The sequence below is a fragment of the Rhinatrema bivittatum genome, chromosome 12, assembly GCF_901001135.1.
Source record: "Rhinatrema bivittatum chromosome 12, aRhiBiv1.1, whole genome shotgun sequence".
Classification (NCBI taxonomy): Eukaryota; Metazoa; Chordata; class Amphibia; order Gymnophiona; family Rhinatrematidae; genus Rhinatrema; species Rhinatrema bivittatum.
This window is the reverse complement of record NC_042626.1, coordinates 51533106-51546672: the sequence shown is the minus strand read 5'-3', so window position 1 is coordinate 51546672 and position 13567 is coordinate 51533106. Positions and strand designations below refer to the sequence as shown.

General features: G+C 45.3%; 1 protein-coding gene across 8 annotated transcripts in view; it reads left to right on the top strand.

The window, feature by feature from the left end:
• The window catches only part of EZH1 (enhancer of zeste 1 polycomb repressive complex 2 subunit), a 144260-nt gene that overhangs the window by 93816 nt on the left and 36877 nt on the right, over positions 1-13567 (top strand). For 7 of the 8 annotated variants that reach the window (XM_029572568.1, XM_029572570.1, XM_029572572.1 and 4 more), the window contains 6 exons: positions 831-922; positions 8180-8360; positions 9061-9257; positions 9393-9511; positions 10302-10342; positions 11612-11737. In XM_029572568.1, the coding sequence (XP_029428428.1) occupies positions 831-922; positions 8180-8360; positions 9061-9257; positions 9393-9511; positions 10302-10342; positions 11612-11737 (756 nt within the window). The remainder of the gene's footprint in view (positions 1-830; positions 923-8179; positions 8361-9060; positions 9258-9392; positions 9512-10301; positions 10343-11611; positions 11738-13567) is intronic. The other variant, XM_029572573.1, reaches the window with a different exon arrangement.

Below are 13567 nucleotides of genomic sequence, written 5' to 3'. Positions count from 1 at the left end.
CTTGTTCCAGAATTTATGGGCAAAATAATGGAATGCACAGTCTGGTGCAGGTTAATCTGGCAGAAGCCAGAAGAGAGAGGATAGAAGGGCCATTTGGGAAGGAGACAGCTTCTTGTGGTAGTTTAGGAGAACAGAAGCTGGGAGAGATCATGTGCATCAACAATATAGCACCTTAACACAAAGCAGGTAGTTTTGAATTGGATCCTGTTTTTGACTGGGAGCCAATGTATCTATCTTAACATAGGGCTTATATGGTCAGATGTTTTGGCTCCTACTAAAATTCTGGCAGCTGTATTTTGTAGAAGTTGGAAGTATTTGAGGTTGTGTAGTGAGATTCTGTGGAGTAGGGAATTGCAGTAGTCCATTTAGCTTATGATTAAAGTGTGAATCATGGTGGCCAGGTTGTGTTTATATAAAAAAAAAAAAAAGTTGAGAAGTTGGCAAATCTGGTGCAGATAGGGGGTTTTGGTTATAATGTTGTGGTTGACTTATACTCCCAGACTTCATACTGAATCCCTAACACAGGTACTCATGACGACCTGTCCTATGCTAGTATGTATCAGATAGGTATACAAGTTGACAAGAATCTAGTTAATTGGCATATTTTGTTTATCCTGAAAACCAGAATTGTCTACAGGTGTGGATATCAAGAATTGGGAGTCCTCCTGCCATAAATGCTGCAAATAAATAACATAGGCCCCTTGATGACCATATGCTGACCGCCTGAATGTGGCACTTGATCAACAAATGAATTTATATCTCTGATTTATTTCCTCAGTGCTGTATGGAGTTCTCTTTCAACACAGACATTCTCATTTGTATTTATTTAGCCTTTCATGCCAGTCCTAATGTATACAGGCGGAGCAACAGAGAAATAAAGATCGAGACCGAACCCTGTGGGACACAGTGCTTCTTGTGGCTGGTAGGTCTGTGTGGGTCTTAGTGTGTAGGAAGAGGTAGCTGGAAATTATGGGCTTAAGGAAATTTAAATGCCCTTCCATTCACTGGTTTCCTCCTGTCATGAAATACATTTCTTGGTAGGAAGATATAATCATAAAAGTGTTTTCATTTGTAGACATGTATGCTCATCAAATGCAGTAGGAAAAATACTCCCATATCTGCATCTTGACTTGTTTGCTTACTCTTCCACTATTATTTGTTCCACTTTTTCTTTTTTTTTTTTTGCTGTGCACTGCACAATAATGTAACAATGTATGAATAATAGCTATAATTAATTTATGACATTCCTGCTTAAAAAAAAATTATTCTCCAGCTGTTTGTGCCCTATTGCTACTTTACATTTATCTTTCTGGTCTGCATGGGGTTTTGACAAATATGAACTCTGCAACCTCTCCTAGGTCCCATTTCACTTAGATTCCTCAGGGTGGCTGAGTAGGAGGAGCATTCCTAAAGTACACCCACTTATTCCTTACCAATGAAATAAAACATTGACAAAAGGGGACCCTTAATGAATAACAATTAACTAAAAAGTGGTTTTGCTAGTACCATTGCCTTAAATGAGGTTATCAGGATAAATCCAGTTCACAAGAAAGCAAAGGCTGAAGTTTACTGTTACGTCCTCAGGAATGCCACTTTTTACCTCTCATATACAATTTATTTCTAATTTATTCGTGGTTGTCTTACTAGCTTGAAAAGATAGTCACAACTGAATTACTTCCTAAAGATGTATAATGCTAAAATGTAGCATTCTACAACTTCAGAAAGAGAATTTAATTTTATTTAAATTTATATTCCACCTTTCGCGACTGATCAGCCACAAACTCATCTTTAAATTAAAAAATTACTTTCCCTGTACAGAGTTTGACCTTTCCCATGCAAATTTGTTCTTTGTTGGTGACTCTCTAGAATATATACCTTTTGGATAAAATACCTTGAGTTTTTGATAATCAGTACAGATGGCAATAATCGAACCCTATGAAGAGCATGCAGTAAACCTCTTTTTGTTCCTGTTCCTACCCCAGATCTTTCCAGACAAGTGGGTTTTACATCCCTACCAGCAGATGGAGGCAGAGAACAAAAACTTTGAGGCACTGCTTCATATACAGGAGTTCCACCTGCAATCCCTCAGTCTTTCTTGTCTCCAGCAGATGGTAGAGGTGCAAACCTGTAGTCTGAGTGAGATTACAAAAAAAAAAAAAAAAGAAGAAAATGATCAGCTTCAAGAGCTCCCTGAGGTATTAGGTACCTTCATGGACTACCCATCAGGTGGAATCGGGTAAGCAAGGGAAGGGGGGTTTGGCAATCCCTGGACAAGCTCTGCCTTCATTTTCACAGGGACCTGACAGCCTGGGGTCCTGACTTCCTCGTCCCATTGGAGAGTTTCTCCCTAGATCATCGGCTGGCAGCAGGAAAGTGTGTGTGGGCTTTCTTGTTTTGGGATGAATTATGGCTGTGGTACTTTAAAAAAAAAAAAAAAAAAAAAAATTTACAGGAGCGGAAGCTGGGACAGATTGTGTGCAGGCCTGTGAGCTTCAGGGCAGTGATCATGTTAGGGAGGAGGTGCCTGCTGTGTCCAACACAGGGGGTCTTGGGGCTGGTCAGAGGAGTGATTTTTGGGTCGTTGTGGGGCTTTCTTCAGCGTGGCTGCCACATGGTAAGCCCGATGTTGCTGGCATCGCAGCATGCCAAAATTTGTTGGGCCTGCAGCTTGTGCTGGATGCAGTTGAATGCAAGTGCGCTTTGCACTGGCTGTGCCTCGGGGGGGTTGAGGAACCTCTGCAGAGGCTGCGTGTGGTCAGAGGGTTACCCACTTGGCAAGGCCGGTGTCAGAAGCTCCCGGGGGAGGGGGATGCTGAAAATGTAGTGGCATTGAGACATGCAGCAGAAAGTCTACAGTGCCCATAGGATCCAAGGACACCCTTCCTCCTCTTTCCCTGATGAGGCAGCCATCGGGAGAGGATTTTGTGTGTGTGTGTGGGGGGGGGGGGGGGCTGCATGAGGACAATTCTGTGGATAGGGAGGATTTCTCAGTGGATTTTGTACTGTTCCTCCACAAGGCCTATTTGGTTAGGCAGGGGGTGGCGGAAAAGCAACCCTTAGGGTCAAGGAGGGACCCAGGGGGACATTCTGGGAACTTGCTGCTTCACCTGGGACTCTATCGGCACTTGAAGGGAATAGACCTTGAGAATGCTGGGGATCTGGACAATCTGTTTGCGGCAGGTGGAGATCAGGAGGATGACCTAGCAGTGGGCAACCCAGTTGATGACACAGGGGCAAGTAAGAATGTGGCTGACCTGAATGAGACACCTAACTGACCTAAGGAAATGGACCAAGGGTCATCTGGTTGTTCCAGAAGGAGGAGTTAGGGCCTCTCATTCCCCATGTCTTGGAAGAGCTGGAGATCATGGTCACTCAAGAAGCTTCAGATAATGAAGGTGTGGCTTTATTTATTTATCTATCAATCATATTTTTCTATACTGGTTTATGGACCAAACCTTCACATTGATTTTACAATCTTATCATGGAAATACATAATATCAACATACATCATTAGGTAAAAAACTAAAAGCTGGTGCTGGATGGCCTGCGGGGACCACCAAAGGCTTTCTTGTTGCCCAAGAAGGTGAAAATGCTGGTAAACCAGGATTGGGATACTCCGGAAGCCGGCTTGAAGGGTCAGTTAGGTGATGGCAAAGTTGTATCCACTGATGGAGGAGATCTTAGAACTGCTGAGACTGCCTAAAGTGGATGCAGTGGACTTTGAGGTCGCGAAGAAGTCCACTATCTCAGTGGGGTGGTCAGCTGCGCTGAAGGATGTGCAGGACCGCAAGCTGGAAATTCAGTTGAAGAGGATGTTTGAGGTTTCAGCCTTGAGCGTCCAGGCAGCAATTTGTGGTAGCCTGATGCAGAGGGCCTGTGTGTGCTGGCTATAGAAGGCACAAGAGAAGGAGTCTATGGCAGGTAGCCTGGCTGGAGGCTGGGGTGCCCTATGTGGAGGATGTGCTATATGACTTGCTCCGGACATTGGCCAGGAATATGGTCTCTGCGGTAGCAAAGAGGAGACTTCTGTGGTTACGTAACTGGTTGGTGAATGTGTGGTCTAAGTCTCAGCTGTGTAACCTTCTTTTCAAGGGAAAGTTGCTGTTTGGAGAAGACCTGGAACAGTTGATGAAACATCTGGGAGAATCCAAGGGAAATAGGTTGTGGAGGATAAGAATGCTGTCAAGACCTTTTCCGCCATGCTCTCGTTTTCGGGATTTCAGGCAGTTTCGGTTTGTCAAGAGTTCCTCAGGTCTGAGGCAGAAGCAGACCTCGAGTTGACAGTAGTCCTTTCAGGGTTCCCCTAGGACTTCCAGGGATGGCTTCGGTCAGGGGACTGGAGAACGAACGGCTTCGCAATGAAGTTGGGCAGGTCTACTCTTCGGCAGAAGAGGTAGAAGGGAGGTTATCCCTTTTCTACAAAGAGTGGACCAGGATCATGTCGGACCAGTGGGTTCTAGAGGTGACAAGAAATGGTTACACCTCAGAAATTTCTTGTCCAATCAGAAAAGCTTTCATGGTGTCCCATTGTGTATCTCGAACCAAGTGATAGGCAATACGGGATACACTGCACTGCTTACAAAGGTTGGGCACAGTTGTACCGGTTCCTCCACCAGAAAGGGGGCAAGGAAGGTATTCTACCTATTTTGTGGTCCCCCAAGAATGAGGGTACATTTCAGCCCATCTGGATCTCTAGAAAGTCAACATGGCACTGCAAGTGCTGCGTTTTCGGATGGAGACATTGCAGATTGTAATTGCAGTGGTCTGCAAAGGAGAGTTTCTGGCGGCTTTAAGACTTGATGGAAGCTATCTGCAAATACACATTTGGCCAGAACACCAGATGTTTTTGCAGTTCATGGTGATGGGGCAGCATTTCCAGTTTTGGGCTCTTTCCTTGGGGTTGGTGACTGCATCACGCATATTCACAAAAGTGAAGGTGGTGGAGGCGGCTGCCTTGAGGAGATTCTTGTCCACCCTTATCTGGATGATTAGCTCATTTGAGCAAAATCCGAAGAGGAATGTCAGGCAGTTCACCAGGTGATGGAGATGTTGGTCGCTCAGATGGGTGATATTATTATTATTTAGCATTTTTATATACCGAAATTCATGTAGCAGAGTTACAAATCAATTCGGTTTACATATTAACATTAACTTGCATGTAAGAATGCTGTTACATATAACAAGGATAATATAACTTGGAACAAATAAACTGGGAGGCTGTTATTACCATATAAATGAACAATAAAACGAGTGGTATTTTGGGGAACCGGCAAGACATATAATTGGCCAAGAGTCATCTGACGCCGACCCAGTTGTTGGACTACCTAGATGAGTGGTTTAATACCCTGGTTGGCAGGGACTTTATCATACCGGAGAGCGTGGTAAAGATTCAGGCTCAGATAATATGTTCTGGGTTCTATGGCATCTGATTTGGTACCATGGGTATTTGTCTACCTGTGGCTTCTCCAGCAAACACTGCTGTTCCATTGGAGTCCATTGTCAAAGGAGTATCAGTGGCCTTTACCACTGCAGGGGGAATCCAGATCCAGTCTCTCCTGGTGGCTATCTCACCATAATTTGGAGAAGGGGTTGGATCTGGAGACTCTGGACTGGGTGGTGGTGACCACAGATGGCAGCCTCAGTGGTGGTGGTGGGGGAACAGCCTGTCTAGGAAGAATGGCATAAAGTCAGTGGTTACCTATGGAAGTGGCCTGGTCTATCAATCATTTGGAAATGAGAGCGGTTCGCAGGGCACTGATGTTTTTCGTCCCTCAGGTCCAGGGACATGCAGTGAGAATATTCTCTGACAATGCAATGATGGGGGTGTATCTTAGTCGGCTGGTTGCAACTAAGTGTTGCGCCATAACTCTGGAGGCCCAGGAGCTTTTTGACTGGGTGGAGCATCACCTGGAGGGTATGGCAGTTTCACATGTGGCTGGAGTGGAAAATATGCGGGCAGATTATCTCAGCAAGCAACAGTTGGACCCAGGAGAAAGGGATTTGTTGATGGAGGCCTTCAAACTTATTCGGGACTGCTGGGGCACTCCCCAGCTGGATCTGATGGCATTGCGAAACAAAGCCAAGGTGATGCAGTTCTTCGGTCGCAGATGAGAGGTCAGAGTCGAGGGAATAGACGCTCGTGGCGCCAGAATGATCATGTTGTCTGTGGTTCACAAATCTAATTCATCTCGCAGTGGACAGGCCCCTCCGGTTAGCTCATCTGCCAGGTCTGTTAAAGCAAGAATGTATAGGATCGGTCAGATTGCCTTTGTCTTGCAGCTTGGCTTTTGAGAGGAGACGTTTAAGGTTAAAAGGTTACTCTGAGCTGGTGATTACCACTTTGCTTTAGACCAGGAGACCGTCCATGTATGTGGCTTGTCTCAGGGTGTGGCGAGTTTTTGAGGCCTGGTATATAGGGGAAGCCATGGTTCCATTAAGGGTGGATATCCCTCGTACTTTGGCCTTTTTATAGCAGGGCTTGTCTAAGGGTCTAGCGTATAATTCCCTTCAGGTGCAAGTGATGGCTTTGGTGTTCTCAGAGGTAAACTCCAAGCGGGGAGGCCTTTGGCGTCGCATCTGGATGTAGTACGGTTTTTGAAGAGGTCCAAGCATTTGTGGCCACCCATGCACAGACTATGTCCAGTATGGAATTTGAACTTGGTTCTTCGAGTCCTGTGTGGACCTCCATTTGAGCCATTGTGGAGGGAGTCGTAAAGGTCCTCACCCTGAAAGTGGTTTTTCCTGTTGGCAATTTGTTAGGCCAAGCAAATTTCGGAGCTGCAGGCTTTGTCCTTTTAGAGAGACGTTTCTGAGAGTTATGGATGATGGTGTATCATTGCATACGGTGCCCTCATTTCTACTGAAGGTCATTTCCTTGTTCCACCATAACTAGACAGTGGAGCTTCTTGTGTTTCTGAATTCGTTATCTGAAACTCCAGAGGCAGGGGAGCTTCATTTGTTGGACGTTTGGGTGCCCTTGTGGTATCTGAAGGTCACCAACAGTTTTCAGCAGTAGGATCATCTGTATTTTTTGGAGGAGCAAAGAAGGGAAGTAAAATTTCTAAGGGCACAATTGCTCATTAGTTGAAGGAAGCTATTTTTTCGGCCTATATTTGGAAGGGTCGGAAAGTTCCAGAGGGATTGCGCGCTGTACGAAGGCGCAGGCAACCTCCTGGGCTGAGTATCAGTTGTCACCACAGGAGATCTGTAGGACGGCAACGTGGTCTTCGCTGCACACTTTCTCCTAGCATTACCGGTTGGTAGTTTGCGCGCTGGGGGAGCCAATGTTTGGCGAGAGTGTGCTGAGATCGGGTCTTTTGGATGCCCACCCAGTGTAGGGGCACTTTGGTAAATTCCACTTGTCTAGACTGATCTGGAGTACAAACAAGAATGAAAAATTGGTTCTTTCCTGTTAATTTTCATTCCTGAAGTACCACAGATCAGTCCAGAAACTCAGCCCTTTATCTGCAAAAGACTGTTCTGATTACATTGACAAAATCAGATCAGGTTTTCAGTACGTATATATTCAGAGTCTATAGGATGACCAGGTTTGGTTATTTTCCTTAGGGAAGACAGGGGATAGTTGAGTTTTTCACTATAGTTTGGCTTGGGTACAGGTCAGTACTGAGGGACTGCAGGTTGCAATCTTGTATATGAAACAGTGCCTCAATGTTTTTGTTCTCTGCCTCCATCTGCTGGTAGGGCTGCAAAACTCCCTTGTCTAGACTGATCTGTGGTACTTTAGGAATGAAAATTAGCAAGTAAGGACCAATTTTCCTATTATTGCCTTCAAAATGTGATCTGGGATTCTCTATTCCTAGCCCCTCCCCCTCTCCCTCCAAAGAAAAAATAGGAGGAAATTTTATGAATTATGTTCTTATACCTAATAGGGAACTTCATTTTCAGTTTTTATTTTATTTTGACTGGGAAATTCAGTGTTTATTATAATAAAAAAATGAGAGCAAGTCACTGGAGAAAAAGGACAATCTCTCCCCTGCTCATTTTCTCCCATTTTTGTTCATTATAAACACTGTTAATTTCCCATAAAAAATACAAACTGAACATAAAAGGTCTCTCTTAAATAGTCCATGGCCTGGATCTTTCATTGTTACTAATGGTCCATTCATTAAAGGAATTTTCATCTCATCTTCTGTCTTGGTTTAAAACGTTTCGATCCCAGGAAGGAGCCAAGGAATATGCGATGCTTAACAATCCAAGATCCAAATGTTCTGGCCGGCGGCGCAGGAGGAAGCAAGGCGTTGGTGCTCCTTGTTCAAGTGCTTCGGCCTCTACTGCCGCTGAAACAAAGGAAGGAGACAGCGACAGAGACACGGGCAATGAATGGGCATCCAGCTCATCTGGTAAAATAGCGTTAGTTTTTTGGAATGTGTGGTTTAAGGAGGAAGAATGGTACAGGGGTTACAGCACAGGTCTGGAAATCGGGAGAGCCCTTGGTACCTGTGGGGATGGATTTTGTCATCCAACTTCATGCTTCAGAGTTGTAGTAGTTCTCTTGGAATGAGGGGTCTTGTATGTGGCAATCACATATCTTCCCCCTTGAAGCTAGTGTCAGCCTTATGTGATAGGACAGTGTTCCTGTGATGCCAGACTCCATAAGTATGTACAATACCATGACAAGGTTTACTGAACTGATTTGTGTCTGTCTGTTTATTTATATATATTATTTATTTATAATATATATATTATAAATATATTAATATATTATTATATATATAATATATATAATATATATATAACATAATATAAATATATATAATATAATATAAATTATTAATATATTTATTTATATACTGCCTGATATGAGAACAGTAGGAGCTAACATCTATAATGCAGTGAAAGGTGATGAGATTGGAATGTGAATCTCCAGTCTTCCCAGATCTGTGCACAATACTGTCTTCTAAATAGTCAGTCAGTTCAGATTCTTCAGCATAGTTTGTTTTGTGTTAGAAATCTACCCAGTTTCTATAACAATATTTTTTCCTCTTAGATCCTTGTTTTTCACTATTGTCTCTGTTCTTTGGTTGTCATATTCTTTTGCAGAAGCAAACTCGCGCTGCCAGACCCCCACAAAGCAGAGACTCAGCAGTGTAACCTCTGATCTCTCAGTGGTAGAAGAGCCAGCTGAGCCTGTAGAGTGGTCAGGGGCTGAGGAATCTCTCTTCCGTGTCTTCCATGGGACTTACTTCAACAACTTCTGTTCCATTGCCAGACTGATGGGGACTAAAACATGCAAGCAGGTATGGAGTGACGTAAAAGAAGCTTAGAAATGTATGGTGAAGCAGTACCAAGGTTAAAGAGAAGCTTTTATTTCTCTCTCTCATCTTAAAGCTCAAAGGATGGAATTGTTACCATTTATATCTCTTACTGCGTAGGTCTTTCAGTTTGCGGTTAAAGACTCACTTATCCTGAAAGTGCCAATAAAGGAGTTCATGAACACTGCCCAGAAAAAAAAAAGGAAACACAGGCAAGTGGCTCACAATCTTTTTAAAAGGTAGGGTCTGTGTCCCTGTGGTAGTATGTTCTTCCACATACAACTCTCTACCTTATTTTCTTCTTCCATTCCTGTTACTCTCTTCCACCTTCCTTCTGCTAAACCGGCCAGTTGAGATGATGTGGGAGGCGGTCCAGTCTGTTTGCTGTTTGTGGCACATTACGGTATCTGAAGTGGGCTGTATTCGGAGATGAGTGGAAAAGGAGAAGATGCCACCTTATTTCAGAGATGATCTGTTCCAAAGTGATAATATATTGATCATATTTTTTATCCTGCTGCACTGTCTGTTTGCTGTGATGCACATGGGTGCAGTGCTGTTTTCACAACTGCAGATGATATACCTTTCCTATCTGAGCCATTCATCCATGTGCATGCATTCACCCCAGGATCTACAAGTGGATTCCACTTGTAGTTCATGTAGAGCCAGTCTGAGCCTTGAATATAATGTTTTGGCACGTATATGAGATGTCTAATTCTGTCTCTTTATCACATGTTAAAAAAGCAAAAAATTACCAGACTACTGCCTTACAAGACCTTAGGCATTCTGTTTGTTTCGCCTCCTGCATACATTTATGAATCTGCCTGTAGCACTGCCACTGTTGCCCCACAGTTTGTATCCTAATGATATGATACAGATACAAATCACATTGGATCATGGCACTAAGACTGCTGCCGTCATTTAATACATTGGGCCATTTGTGGCTCAAACCTGATTCTACATCAGAAAAAAGAATATCAATAAAATATAGCATTGTATAGAGAATCCATCTTTTCTGCGCTTATATTTCAGACTGTGGGCTGCTCACTGTCGAAAAATTCAACTAAAAAAAGGTAAGATTATATATGGAGACCAGGTCAGATGTATATATTTATATTGTTAGATAGTTGAAGCTTGCGTTGATTTGACTTTGTGTGTTTCTGATTATTTTATCATCATGTACAGTGTATACTAATCATGATGGTAACTTCCATAGGCATTTCTGCAGATAAAGCACAGCTATACATGCAGAAATGGCCGGTCATAAAACTGTCTACCCAATATGCAAGTAAAGTTTGAGTAAGTTTACCCAGACTGAGTGAAGGCATTCCTGAGGGTGTGCACTTACTTTTGAAAATGCAGAAGTATTTGCAAGCACACAAAATTTGAGTACATAGGATCGCGAGTAATTGTATACAGCTAGTTTTGGTGGAATAATTTTCAAAGCACACTTATACATGTAAATTTACTTTTAAAATTGGTGTACTTTTTGCACACATTTGCAATCTGATTTATGTGGACTGTTACAAAATTACCCCCATAATTATATATTGCCTCAGGGGCGGATTTTCAGAGCCCTGCTCGCGTAAATCCGCCCAAAACCGGGCGGATTTACGCGAGCAGGGCCCTGCGCGCCGGGAAGCCTATTTTACATAGGCCTCCCGGCGCGTGCAGAGCCCCGGGACTCGCGTAAGTCCCGGGGTTCTCGGAGGGGGGCGTGTCGGGGGCGTGTCGGGGGCGGGCCCGGTCGTCGCGGCGTTCCAGGGGCGTGTCGGCAGCGTTTTGGGGGCGTGGCTACGGCCCGGGGGCGTGGCCGCGCCCTCCGTACCCACCCCCAGGTCGTGGCCCGGCGCGCAGCAGGCCCGCTGGCGCGCGGGGATTTACGTCTCCCTCCGGGAGGCGTAAATCCCCCGACAAAGGTAAGGGGGGGGTGTAGACAGGGCCGGGTGGGTGGGTTAGGTAGGGGAAGGGAGGGTAAGGTGAGGGGAGGGCAAAGGAAAGTTCCCTCCGAGGCCGCTCCGATTTCGGAGCGGCCTTGGAGGGAACGGGGGGAGGCAGCGCGGCTCGGCGCGCGCAGGCTATACAAAATCGATAGCCTTGCGCGCGCCGATCCAGGATTTTAGTGGATACGCGCGGCTCCGCGCGTATCTACTAAAATCCAGCGTACTTTTGCTTGAGTCTGATGCGCAAGCAAAAGTAGGCTGATCGCGCTTCTTTTAAAATCTACCCCTCAGTGTATATGTAAATACACATACATATGCACACAGATTTATTTTTTAAATATTTGCATGGGCAAAGTTTTAATCTTCACAGATATTTTTCCTCCCACCAATTCTTTTCAGATAATTCAGCAAATCAAGTGTACAACTACCAACCATGTGATCATCCCGATCACCCATGTGACAGCACATGCCCCTGCATCATGACCCAGAATTTCTGTGAAAAGTTCTGCCAGTGCAACCCAGACTGTAAGCAGCAAATCTGATTTCTTTCACGTTTGGGAGAATTTAGCTGGGGCTGCTTATTGAGTTATAAAAGAGAAACAGAAGGTGTCTATAAATGCTGGTGCACTCCAACTAGTTGCACTAGACTCAAGCAGACCCACTAAGCATGCTAAGAAGCTGCATGCTGTTGGATGTGTTCTTGGCTGAGTTTGATAAACAATGTTATTGGATTCAATTGAGTTATCTTCCATAGAAGTTTTAATATATATATTTGACATAATGTTAGCTAGATACAAATTGGCCACTGGGGCCAGACTTGGTGTCGGACACTGCCACGCAGAGGACCTAGATTTGATTCCTGGGTCAGGACTTCTGTTCTTGTTCATTACCTAGATCAGTCCAGACAAGTGGGTTTTGTATCCCTACCTACAGATGGAGTCAGAACTAAAAAGCTTTTCAGGCACTGCTTCTTAACCAAGCGTGCCACCTGCAGTCCCTCAGTATTTCTCTGTCTCCAGTAGATGGTAGAAGTGCAAACCTGCAAATCTAGGTTCCCTTGTACGTACCTGGATCAGTCCAGATGGTGGGTTGAGCCTCCTGACTAGCAGATGGAGACAGACCAAAACTGAAAGGGTATCCTATATCAGGATAGAGCCTATCCTGCATCCTTTCAGTATTTGTCTGTCTAGCAGATGCAGGCAGCCGAACCCGCGGTTCCCCTTCTTCTCCTTAATTTCTTCTCCCTGTGGGGATTTTGTACTCTTTCTGTATCAGGATCAAGCAAGTATTAGTTTTGATTGATTATTTAAAAAAAAGAAAAAAGAAAGTTCTGTCTCCTTGCTCAGCTGGGGGCCTAGGGGGGCTTGCCCTTTGATTCTTCAGCCTAGGCTCCCTATTTCCCGGTGACCTTTTGGGGCGATACTGGTGATCCAGTCACTCCCCCTTGCTGGCTGTCCATCCCTGGAAAGTCTCGGGCCTGTGGCAGGGAAGTTCATTCCCCTGTATTTGCTGAGTTTAAAAAAAAATAAAAGAAAAAGAGACTTAAAAGAAAACTTAGCCTTTCTCAGCAAAAAACGTTAAGGATAGCAGACAGCTCCGGCAGCGTGCAGGGTTCAGTCTCTGCCTCTGCTTGCCGGCAGAGCTCAGCACAGCTGATTTTTTTTTTTTTTTTGCGGTGATTTTTTTTCTCCTCAGCTGATGCTGCGTTTCAGCGTCTGTACCGCCTGTGTGGGAGCCTGCCACGCGGCTCTCCCATGGCGGGCTCTGCTCCGAGTGCCTGCCAGATGGAGAGGGTCCCTCCTTGGCATCCGCGAAACAAGCGACCCGGGGCCGAGTTGCATGCTGCGTGGTCAGGCCGTTCCCGGCTCGGCAAACCGTGGGAATGGCGGCCATTTTGGGTGCAGTTCCTGATGCTGAATCGGGACTGCAGGAGGGAGGTGAGCCCAATTTTCCGTTTTTTCCTCCCGATTAGGGGGTTTCTGACCTTTCCCCCTCCCTTTCCTCCTCGATCCCTGGAAAGTCTAAGCCTCGTTTTTCAACGGAGTTTGTGCTTCTCATGCACAAATCTTATCTGGCTAGCCTGCAGGACGAGGAGGTCCCCGTCCTCCCCCAGGGTCCCCTAGCTAAGAGCCCGTGGGTTTTTTCTCCGCAGCCTCCTATGGCGCCAGAGGGGCAGGGCTCCATTAGGGTCAGGGTGGTGCTGGGGGTCCCGCCGCCTCCTGACCCTCCCCAGCCGCCGGCGGTCCCTGATCAGGATTCTGACTCACTGCTTCCAAGCCCCCCCTCGAGGGGGAGGCCCACGAGTGCTTCACTTATTCCAAAGGGAGGAAATGGAACCATTCATTCCCTTCATTT